Source organism: Gopherus evgoodei, chromosome 4, assembly GCF_007399415.2.
Source record: "Gopherus evgoodei ecotype Sinaloan lineage chromosome 4, rGopEvg1_v1.p, whole genome shotgun sequence".
NCBI classification, from domain to species: domain Eukaryota; kingdom Metazoa; phylum Chordata; order Testudines; family Testudinidae; genus Gopherus; species Gopherus evgoodei.
Window position 1 is genome coordinate 135486289 of NC_044325.1, and position 12048 is coordinate 135498336.

General features: G+C 47.5%; 1 protein-coding gene across 1 annotated transcript in view; it reads right to left on the reverse strand.

Annotated features, from left to right (window-relative positions):
* ALX3 (ALX homeobox 3) overlaps positions 1 to 12048 on the reverse strand; it is a 34507-nt gene that overhangs the window by 3406 nt on the left and 19053 nt on the right. Inside the window, exons 3-4 of the mRNA XM_030561204.1 lie at positions 11404 to 11532; positions 8080 to 8444 (exon numbers count right to left, since the gene is read on the reverse strand). Coding sequence (XP_030417064.1) covers positions 8127 to 8444; positions 11404 to 11532 — 447 coding nt within the window. The 3' untranslated portion in view covers positions 8080 to 8126. The remainder of the gene's footprint in view (positions 1 to 8079; positions 8445 to 11403; positions 11533 to 12048) is intronic.

Sequence of the window (12048 nt, forward strand, 5' to 3'; positions counted from 1 at the left end):
CTGAAAAGTAAAAGACACAGACCTGTATAGACAGTAAAGTCAGCAGCTCCCATCTGAGGTCTCCTTTATGGGATCTGTTGCAGCTACAGACTTGAATCTCCAATATTGAGAGTTTTGGCCATTTTCTATGCAGAATATGACCATCTCCAGCATAGTGCTTACTATACGGGCTTTCCTATATGGATGTCCAGCATAGACAGTGTGCCTATCCATAGTAGGGGGTCTCCTATATGGGTCTCCCCTATAGAAACTAGAACTGTCTCCCATATAGAGACTTTACATCTCCTATAAGAGGTCTCCTGTTTAGAGAATGTTGCTGTCTTTGGTAAGCGGCCTTCTCTAGGCCAGAATATAGGATGACCCACAGTGTCATTGAGAGCGCTCCTTCTGGCTTGTGTCCTGAGATTGCTCTGAGGCCTGGTCTACACCTAAAACTTAAGTTGACCTAACTACATCACGCAGGGATGTGAAAAATGTACAGCCATCCCGAGAGATGCAGTTAAGCCAATCTAAAGTAAACACCAGCTCAGACAGTGCTAGGTGAATGGAAGAATTCAGCGCCTGCCTCTCAGAGAGATGGGTTTACTACAGCGGCAGGAGCCCTCTGCAATTCCTGGAGTGTCTACACTCCAGCAGCGCTGCTGTAGCATTTCTAGTGCAGACTTCCAGCGTGGCACGTCCATATATGAGATAATCTCACAGAGACCGCTCTGTCTAGTTGGAAGGGTCTCTCTTTGGTCAGTACCCTGGTACTCCCAGGTAGAGGTGAGCTCCAACCAAACATCTGGAGCTGAGCACTCCCAAACTTCTGGGGTTGGAAATCGGGAGCTGGAATCCAAGGTCATGTGTCATGGCCTGGATGTGTCTCAATTTCTGGATCTGAGAACTAGGGAAATCAATAAATCCAAAAGACCAAGAGTTTGTTTTCAAAGCAAGAATGGGCTCAGAAGGTTCCCGAGCTCGGCATCATTCAGGTTACACTGAGGGACAGAGGGGCTGGCAAACTACTTTGGATGCGATGATAATATTAGACACTTACTGGCAAAATAACCCTCCCAGCCCCCCAGTGGAGGTAGGACAGTGTCACGATCCCCCTGGCCCAAATGGGGAAAATGAGGCACAGAGCAGTGACAAGGCCAGACAACAAGACAGTGGCAGAACCCAGGAGTCCCTATTCCCATTTCTGAACACTGGTCTGCGCTTTCCTGCCGAAGATCTGCCAGAGCCTTTGCCCCAAATCCAAACCAAACCTCTCCAGAAGTTCCAAAGAGTTTGACTAACTATCTCCTCCACTGCTTTTTGTCATTTTCATGCTGCCTGGAGGAGCAGGGCTGGACTGTGGCCGCAAAGACTGTTTGTGCTGGCACTTCTGACCTGACCGGAAGCAGAGGAAGCACTAAAAATCGGGTAAGGAAGCCTCCTATGGTGAGATTTTCAGATCGAGACTCCAGTCTTGCAACAAGATGCTCCCAGGCAGCAGGTCCTTGCACCTATGCAGGGTCTGCCTGCGTGCATCTCCATACAGCGTCTGTGCTGCCTCCTGCCACCTCAAGGGTTTGGAGGAGACAGAATAGGTTGAGATGCATTTCTTCGTCTTCTGCTGCTCACCAGCCCATGCTCCCACATCCATGAAGAAGGCCTGAGCCAGCTCTGAATTTTGCAGCACGGGTAAGAAGCCTCTGAGAGTTCAGCAATTCCTCTCAGTTCCCCACCTCTCCAGACCTCTCTGTGCTCAGAATCTGTTAGTGCCGGATTGGACGTTCTCACGAGTTGTTTAGTGCTCTCTGGTTTGAGGTGGGCTGGAAGTGCCACGAGAACGGCTTCCCAGGGGATATTTTAATCCTGTAACACTCAGGCACCAACAATTACAAAACCCACAACAAGATAATAGTGTGACTTGCACCAGCCCTTTCCATCTGAGGATCTCAAAGCACTTTTTGGCAAGGAAGCTTGGGCTTGTGGAGAATGCTCAGGGTTTGTACCCAAGAGGCCTGGGTTTACATCCCAGACTTCCTAAGTGGTCTTGGGTAAGTCACTGAGGATAGGCTTTTCAAAGGGATTTAAAGAAAAAAGAAGCCCCACTGAAAATCAATGGTGTTTAGGTGCCTAACTCCCTTAGGTCCCACTGAAAATTCCAACCATAAGGTCTCGGTACCACAACATGGCAACAATAATACTTCTTCTCTTAGGGGGCAAAGTGCTGTCTCTCACTATGTACAGTGCCTAGCACAACTGGGCCCTGATCTTATCTTGAGCCTTGAGGTGCTATGGTAATATAAACCATTATTATTAATAACTTTACAAATATTTATTAACCTTGTGACAGCTTAGTTCCCCAATCTATACAATGGGGAAAACAGAGGCATGGGTGAGGTTAAAGGAAAAATACGTTAGATTGTGCCTGCTTTTTGCTTTTTTGTGATTTTTTGCTTCTTTATAAAGAAGCCTGGAAGGCTCCCTAAAGAGGGGAGAGTGGTTGCTTTGTTTTTTACATTTCCCTGTTTTTCCCAGAAGTCTCCATGGATGACTAGAGAACTGGTGGTGACATGTTATCACGGGTAACAAGGGAGAGAAATCTGATCAGAAAAGACAGAAGTGTTCAATAAATATTTCTGTTCTGTATTTGGGAAGAGAAAGAGATGATGTAGCTGTGTCACACGATAACACTCTTTCCATTCCACTGGTATCTCATAAGGATGCTAAACAACAGCTATTAAAATTAGATATTTTTAAATCAGCAGGCCCGGCTAACTTGCATCCAAGAATTTTAAAAGAGCTGGCTGAGGAGCTTGCAGGACTGTTATTGAAAATCAACACTAAGTTTTGGGGAACTTCCAGAAGATGGGAAGAAAGCCTTAACGTTGTGCCAATTTTTAAAAAGGGTAAACGGGATGACCTGGGTAATTATAGGCATATCAGCATGACGTAGATCTTGGGCAAGCTAAGGAAGTCGCTGATATGAGACTCGATTAATAAAAAATGAAAGGAGGGCAATATATTAATGCAAATATCTCCTTTGGATGAGATTACAAGTTGGGTTGATATCATATATGAGAGTTCTGTAAGGCATTTGATGTGGTACCACACAACAACTAAAAAGATACAAAATTTATATGAGACAAGGTGAGTGAGGGAATTTCTTATTGGACCAACTTCAGTTGGTCTCATCAATAAAAGATATTATTTCATCCATCTTGTCGCTCTAATATCCTGGGACTGACATGCAGGCCTGGCTTTAGGCACTGCGGGGCCTGATTCGAAGGAGCTGCCACCGAAGTCCAGCCGCTGTCATTGGCGGCAGCTCAATCGCTGCCTCGGAGGAAGGTCCCTCCGCCGAAATGCTGCTGAAGACAGAGGCAATGATTGAGCTGCCATCATCGACAGTGCCGGGACATCAGTAGCAGCTCAATTGGCTGCCAGTGCTTTTGGCGGCATTTCGGCAGAGGGACCTTCCTCTGCAGCAGCAATTGAGCTGCTGCCGAAGACAGTGGCGGGACTTCGGCAGCAGCTCCTTTGGGATATTGCGGGGCCCTCTTAGGGGTGCGGGGGCCAATTCTGGGGAATCGGCTGAATCGCTCTAAAGGCGGCCCTGCTGACATGACTACAGCAACACTGCATACATAAAATTAACATGGCACACGATGAATTGGTTAAAAACTGGCTAACTGATAGGTCTCAAAATGTAACTGCAACGGTGAAAGATCGTTGAACAGATGTGTTTTAGTGTGGCCCCTCAGGGATCCAGGGCCAGCTTTAGGCCTATTCCACCAATTCCCCCGAATCGGGCCCTGCACCAAAGAGGGCCCCATGCCCAGTGAGAATCCCTTTCCTGGCTAGAGGCGACTTTTTAATTTTTACTCACCTGGAGGCACTCCAGGTTTTCGGTGGCACTTTGGTGGCGGGTCCTTCACTTGCTCTGGGTCTTCGATGGCACTTCAGCGGCGGGTCCTTCAGTGCCGCTGAAGACCTGGAGAAAGTGAAGGACCCACTGCCGAAGTGCTCGGAGCACCGCCCAGTGAGTACAAGTCCCATGTGTTTTTTTACTTTTTTCTTTTTTTAAGTCATCCCTGCTGGGCCCCGTCGAAACTGTTCGAATTGGGCCCCGCACTTCCTAAAGCCGATCCTGCAGGGATCAGTTCTTTTCCCTATGTGGTTTAACACTTTTTTATTAATGACCTTGAAGAAAACATAAAATCATCACTGATCATGTTTGCAGATGACACAAAAATTGGGAGAGGAAGTGGACAGGTCACTGATACAGAGCAACCTGGATCGTTTGGTAAACTGGGAACAAACATGCAAACAATATGAGTTTTAATCTGGCTAAATGTAAATGTATCCATCTAGGAACAAAGAACGTGGGCCATAGATACAGGATGGGGGGGCTCTACCCTGGGAAGTAGTGACTGAAAAAGATTTGGGGGTTCTGGTGAACAGAGCGCCCAGTGTGATGCTGTGGCCGAAAGGGCTAATGCCATCCTGGGATGCATAAACAGGGGAATCTCAAGTAGGATCAGAGAGGTTATTTCACCTCTGTAAATGGTACTGCTGGGATCCTGTGTCCAGGGCTGGTGCCCACAATTCAAGAAGGATGTTGATAAATTGGAAACAGTTCAGAGAAGAGCCAGGGGAATCATTAAAGGATTAGAAAACTTACCTAACAGTGATAGACTCAAAGAGCTCAATCTGTTTAGCTTAATAAAGAGAAGATTACGGGCTGACTTGATGACAGTTTATAAGCACCTACATGGGGGGGAAAGTATTTAATAATGGGCTCTTCAATCCAGCAGAGAAAGGTCTAACATGATCCGATGGCTGGAAGTTGAAGGTAGACAAATTCAGGCTGGAGATAAGGCAGTACTTTCTCTCAGTATTAAAAATGTGTCATTGGAATAACTTACCAAGGGCCATGGTCGATTCTTCATCAGACAATTTTTAAATAAAGATTGGATATTTTTCTAGAAGATCTGCTCTAGGAATTATTTTGAGGAAATTCTCTAGCCTCTAGTTATATAGGAGGTCAGACTAGATTAATACAGTGGCCCATCTGTCCTTGGAATCTATGACTTACAAATGAGAGAAGGAGTGATTTTATTCAGACTGCTTAACGTTGTGCTTTTAGTGATACATGTTTACCTCAAACACCTAAGAAACAGCTGGGAGAAAACTCTTGTGAAAGGTTCAGAATTAAGGGCTGAGAGAGCTTCAAGTCTAATCTCTGAGTACTCCAAGGAGACTCCCAGCAAAACTTGGCATTTCTGATACTTCTCATGTAAAGAATTGGGTTGGAAATGAATTTTTGTGCTGTGAAATTTTTTGACTAAACCATTTGTTGTCACATCTTTTTTTCTGAAATTTGTTCAGTTTCAATCAAAAAGCCATTTTTCTGTGAAACAATCTTTGTAAACTAAAATTTGTTGATGAGTTCTAGTAAAACAAAAGAAAGTAGAAATTGGGGGGAAATAATTTTAAAAACCCACTGTTAGATCAAAGCCCCTCACAAAAAACAAAAGGCTGAAACTCATTTTTCCTTTTTGAAGGTTACCTTTAAGTGACTTATCTAAGACCACATAGTGAGTCACTGGCCATGCCAGGAGTTGGTGATAGCATTATTCAGGAGGTCAGATGAAATAATCTAGAATAGATAATAGGCTCTTCTGGTCTTGTAATCTAGAAGTAAACTGTGCCCTGTGCCCCATCGCTGTGCTAGAACCTCTAACCCAGTTCTTCTCTCTGTAAAGTAACCAGACTTTTGTGAACTTCTGTAGTAAGGGTCTGTGGTTTGGTAGGCTGTCTCTGCAGTTCTTCCGCTGTGCCTACTCCGAAGCTGCTGGCTCCCCTGGGAACGGATGATTAGTTGGGGATGGTTTCTGGGGAGTCCCTTCCGAGGGTTGTGGTGGCAAACTGCTCCACACATGAAAAGGGCTCCTGTTCTGATAATACAGTGAAGTGTCCCCAGTGGGGTGAATCTTACTGGAATCTTACTCCAGGAACCACCTAGAATGCATGTGCTTTAACCAATGCGCCATGTTAGCATTTCCCCTCCCAGTGGGTTGTTTTAGGCCTTGTCTACACATAAAACTTAGGTCGACCTAGCTGTGTCTCTCAGGGCAGTGAAATAGTTCATGCCCTGATGTAATTCATAGAATCATAGAAGATTAGGGTTGGAAGGGGCCTCAGGAGGTCATCTAGTCCAACCCCTGCTCAAAGGAGAACCAACACCAACTCAATCAACTAAGTTCACCTAACCCCTAGTGTAGACACAGCTAGGTCGATGGAAGGATTCTGCTGTCAACCTAGCTACTGCCTCGCAGAGAGGTAGATTAACTACATCAACACCGATGTAGGAAGTGTCTATGTTACGATGCTACAGGTGCACAGCTGGAGCACTGTAGCTCTGCTATTGAAGCGGCTGTAGTGTAGGCTCACCCTTCACTTTCCCACTGCATTTTTATTATTGTTGTGTTGGTGGCTGCCAGGAAGCATGTCTTTGATCCATGGGCAATCACGGACCTCCTTGAAGCCAGTGGGCATGTAGCTACCTTCTGTTCAGGCTAACAGAGGCAACAATTAAATACCCTTTGATTAGGGATAGCTGAAACAATAGAAGCCACTGTTTAAGGCACTGACCAGTATGGCAAGGCCTGAGCTAAGCCACACAGCTGAGGGGTTTCCCTGACGACTGATTGCAAGCACAGGGGCTGGGACATTGATGTTGGTTACAGCTGCATGTGTGTGAAAGGAATGAGAAAGCAGGGAGAAGGTGAGCAGACAGCGAGCGGCACAATAGGAGTGTGGCCGTGGGAGAAAGCCGAGAGAGAGGACAGCTTTTGGGTGGAGGGGCAGGTGTGGAAATTCTGAGCAAGAAACATTGCCCGCTGCTGTTTGTTCCTGCAGTGTTCAGGACAACAGGGCTCTGTGCATTCTTAGTAAGCAAACAGGATTGCACCAAAGAATATATCTGACTTGTAGCATCAGTTTTTCATCCTATTGGAAACAACCCTTACCCAGCAAGGCCTCAGACCAAAGGGAAACCAGTATAATAAGGAAGATGATGTCTAATCTCCATCTAGCAGCTGCAGTTTGGGAGCAAATCCCCCATCCAGCCCCTGCACACATGATGAGGCTCTGCTCTGCTCCTCTCCTTCCTAGGCTGGATATATTTTTGTGGGGGCCTTTGGTGAGGTTATACTTGGGAGCCCCTTCCCCTCCTGCTAAGACCAGGCACAGGTAGCAGAGCACAGCTCAGTAAATGTGAATAGCAGTGGACTCCACAGTTCCATGGTATATGTGGGATCATCATCCCCCTGTCAGCTTTTGCCTTCTCCTTCCCCACCCCCACCCCCACCCTGTCTCTGCTCACAGAAGCGCTTGCAGGAGGGGAGTCATGGTTCTGCAGAAGTGCCACAGTGCAGTGGATTATGGGAGGAAAATCTAAAGTGGCTTCTCCCATCCAGGCTCTGGCAGAAGAAGGGGAGATGGGGTTGGGTGGGAGCTAAAGGGGCAGCTGACTTTGCCATTCCTGGTCCCTTTTCCCTGCGGATGGGTGTGTGGGTCTGCACTGGATGTTTCCACCCCCTACAATGTCTCACTATTGCTGCCAGTGTCTCAGCTCCACCAATGGTGGCCACAGCGCAGGTAGGGCTTTCTGGCCCACCAGCATTTTACCCTAACAGAGAAGGTCAATGCAACATGGTGATAAGGTCTTGTCTACATTAGGGGTCCTGCAGTTGCTACCACTGCTTTTGGCTCCCCCTGGAGGCAGCCTGGGTGCGAAGCGTGGGGCAAAAAAAATCCCGTTGCAGAGCAAGCCTGAGGCATTCTGGAAGGAGAGAATCAGAGTTGGAATAAGAAATTTCCAGCCTCCGCAGAAATCTCTTGGGGGTTGGCTCCAACATCTCAGCACCAAGACAAGGAAGAAGACGGCCGTTGTGCTCCTCAGTTCTCATCAGCACTGGGATCCTGTCTGAGGTGCCAGCTGCTGGGTGTGGAGTGCAGGGAGGCTGAAGGGAAAGGAAAAGCACAGGCTGGGATCTCTCTCTACCCCTTGCGGAAACTTGGCTTCAAGGAGCTGCCTACCACCTGCTGGGTGGGTTGTGTCCTCAGCCCAGCTCCTTCCAGCGTGATCACGTGGTCCAGTTAAGCAGGCTGGCTGGCTCTTTGGATTTCATTCTCAGTGTGACCACGCCCGGGGACTTGTAGTCATTGTCCGGCGGGGGCTCAAAGCCGTGGCTGCCGAGGGAAGGGGGGAAGCCGTGGATGGAGTACAGGTTGTTGATCCCGGGGTGGTGGTTGGGAGAACCAGAGATGCCCATGAATCTGGCAATGTTCCCATGGGAATGCGGGTATGGAGACACACAGGGGGAAGGGATGCTCTCGGGGGGCATGAGGCAGGGGCCTGCAGGGCTCCCTGATCCTGCACTTGGCCACAGGTTATTCTGCAGCTGAAACAAGGGAAAACAGACAGATGAGGCTGCTGCAGGGAGTGGCATGCAGCTGAGTGCAAATCAGAATTTCCATCCCGGGGCAGGAGAATTTCGCTGTTTCAACATCCCATTTAATCTTGAACTGACCTCAAACGAAATGTTCTATTTCCCTTACGACCATTTACATTTCAAGTCGGAAGTGTCAAAATGAGTCAATTCAACATTAAACTGTATTCCTATGTGGGGTGATTTGCCTCTTGGGCTTTGCCATTTGGGTCTGAGGATGACCCCAGTCTCTCCTGGATGGACTACATTTCACATGACACCACTCCACCAGGGGGGAGACAGTGTGGTATCATGGGAGATTGTGCAGGGTTGTATACCCTCTCCTGGCTTTAAAAGGGTCAATGTGGGCCTCAGAGGCCAATTAACCCATCTAGCTGCACCTGCAGGGTGGACTGGACCTCATTTAAGATGAAGCCCAGCTAGGGATGGAGCTAGGTGGTAACTAAAGAGAGGAAGCCCAGATCAGAAGGGGCAGCAAGGTAAGAGGGAAGAACTGTGCGGCCACTCCCTGGGATTTGAGTGGGGAGAGACTGGAGAGTCAAGAAGGAAGCCCAGAGGGGAAGAGTTGGCCCTAGGATCCCCTCCTGCTAGGAGGCTGAGAGCAGGCACAGGGGTGTAGCAGGTTCTGGTGATGAACCCTGATAAAGAAGCAGGAGATCTGGACTTCCAGGGGTCAAGCCCAGGGAGGCATTCCGCTGAGGAATGGAGCAAGGGAAACTTAGGAGGATGGAAGGTCAAGCCCGAGGAGGGCAGAATTTGGTTTAAGTTTGGGATTTATTGAGGGATTCCCGAGGAGAAGCCTGCCCTGAATGAAGGGTGACTTTAGAGAGGCTGTGGGAGAGGCCAGCTGAGAGACTACAGTAGGACAAACTCCAGAAGGCAGTAGCAAGGAATCTGAAGGAGCAGACCTTGGCTGATGGGATAGGGTCCCTGGACTGGAACCCAGCATAGAAAGTGGGCCTGGGCTTCCTACACTAGTCACTGAGGAAGGTGGGAAGCCCCTGAGAAGGGGATATAGATTCCTGGAAGCCCTGAGAAAAGGGTGTATACACCACGTGGCCCAGAGTTGGGGGGGCAAAGGCCTTTTGTAAGGACATTGGACTGTCCTGTGTTGAACTTTCTGTTCCCCTTGAAAGGGTGGAATTAAAACATGACCTGGCTGGAAGGCAAAGCTGCAAGAAGACAGACCCTGCAGGACAGAAGTGACTCTCGGCAGAGACGCTAGAGGGAAAGCATGGCTACACCATGCTCAGCCACAAGGGGGCACTCCAGCGGTGAGTTGGCCCTTCTACAGAGATGTCATCTGTCGAGGAAACCTGGCCCATAGGAAAGCATGGGGGAGTCAGGCCTTCTAACTACAATTCCCATGAGGCAATACCCCACAATAGGGAAATGCTGTTTCATGTTGAATTGACCCCAAATAATTTGTCTCAATTTTTCTTAACCAAAAAATCCAAAAAATTCAGCAAAAAACAAAATTTCCCTGTGGAAAATGTCAATGTTGTGGAAATGGCATTTTCCATCAATAAATTGTTCGGAGGGAAAAGGGGCTGTCCATAAATTACATCACACAGTAAGGGGTGGATGGGTCCTTAATGTTCCTCATTTGTTTCAGTTTTTCAAAATGTTACAAGGGCTGGGTGGGGCTCGAAAATCACCAAAAAAGGTGTTACGTAAATTATGGACGCAGTTGATGTCTGGTGTTCCCAGGGCATAGGGGAGCCTCAGGGATAACAGCTGTGAGGAGCAGTGGGCTCCTTGCTACATAACTCCCAATGCCAGAGCTGCACATTCTTCTGCCCTGGGACATAAGACCCGAACCTGTGAATGCCCTTAACTCCCACCAATTTCGTGTGATCAGGCACCTACTGAGAGGGCAGAGAGCAGAAATCTTAGAGTATCCACTAATTACTGAGTGAAATTCAATGTCAGCACTGTCTTTCCAATGCCCCAGAGTTCCGGTGTGTTTGGATACATGCATTTGGCACTAGAAAGCTAGGGGGTCACTCGTGAAATTGATCATGCCCACGCTTCTGGGGCTCCAGAGAGAAATCACCACACTCCCAAAGTCCTGCTCCAGCGTGCACAGGGGTTAGTGTAAAATCTGGGATGGAATTTCTGAGAGGGGCCAGACTTCTCTTTAGCTGACGCTGGCCAGGAGCACTAGGGGACAAGGGAAGTGTCCCTAGGGCTTTAGAAAATAGAACTATGCCAGTAACTGATTTTTTTGTTGTTGTTGTTCCTGGTTAGTTGGTTGAACTGAAAAACAAACCTGAAAAATCATTTGGGGTCAAATGAAACATTTTGTTTCATTTTGAGGTTGGTTGGTTTGTTTTTTTAACCTTTTAAAATAATGAATAAAAGTAAAATTCGAAAGAAAAAGTCATTTTGCATCAAAAAAATTTCATTTAAAAAATGTTGAAATGAAATGTTTTGACTTTTTCAGAAGGGTTTTTTTTTTCCAACTGAAACAATTTGGTGAATTCAATACAAAATGATTTTGCCCACCCTAATCTGCATTTTTCGGCAAAAAAATGTTTAGTCTGGAAAAATTTCTCCCAGCTGTCTTAGAAATATGAAGGGTGAATGTGAAGGCAGCACCAAATCAGATATTCTATTGTGTTTATCTCTGGTCTGTGGAGCCAGGTGCGTAGGGGGTTATTGGGGCAGTGTGAGATTCCCCAGTGAAGTGATGCAAAAGGCTTGGAAATGGGGTGCAATATGCTGTAGCTCTGATCTGCTGCATTATTCTCTCTTGTCTTCTCATTTACATGGTACCAATCTGAAGTAACTGCATTGACTTAAGTAGAGCTAATCTAGATTTACGCCCATGGATGTTAAATCCTAATTTGGCCCAACATGTTCTGATGGGGATGAGGTCTGGCCAATGTTCCTGATTCTGTCTCAATACCTGAGGGTAGTTTTCAGCTCTGGGCAGGACAGAGATGTCGTAGGTGGTTGCAAAGGGATTTCTCGACTCCTGGATTTTCCCATAACGTTCCCGTTTCCGCCACTTTGCTCTCCGGTTCTGGAACCAAACCTGGGGGAACAGTGCAAATCCCAGGTGACCTGAGACTGTCAATCAACACAGAGATGCTGAAACAGCCAAGGGTCAGACCCGGCAGGGACCCAACTGAAAGTGATCAAGTTTAGACCTACCAAGACCTTACAGGGGGCAGGAGATTGGAGACATCCAAGGAATATGGGGCTTATGTTGACATGTGGCTGGGCCTTACAGGGCACTGCAGCGTCCGGGGGTTCCACTGGCATATGCTGTATGGTGTAGCAGACTCTGCCACTTTATTAACACAAAGTTTACTTTGGCTGGTAAGTGGGTTTAGGGGACCCTGCAGTGGAATATGGGGTACTCACATGCATTGGTTCCTATCTGAGTTATAAATGGGTCCATATGGTACATGTGATTTTTAGCAAGGGGATAAAGGCCCTGGCAGGGTGAGCGCTGGGCAAGCTTCCATCTGCCAGTGCACCTTGATCCTCGCCTGGCACTGCAACTGCCCCATCCCTATTGTTTTCATTTATGGAGACCATTCAGAGC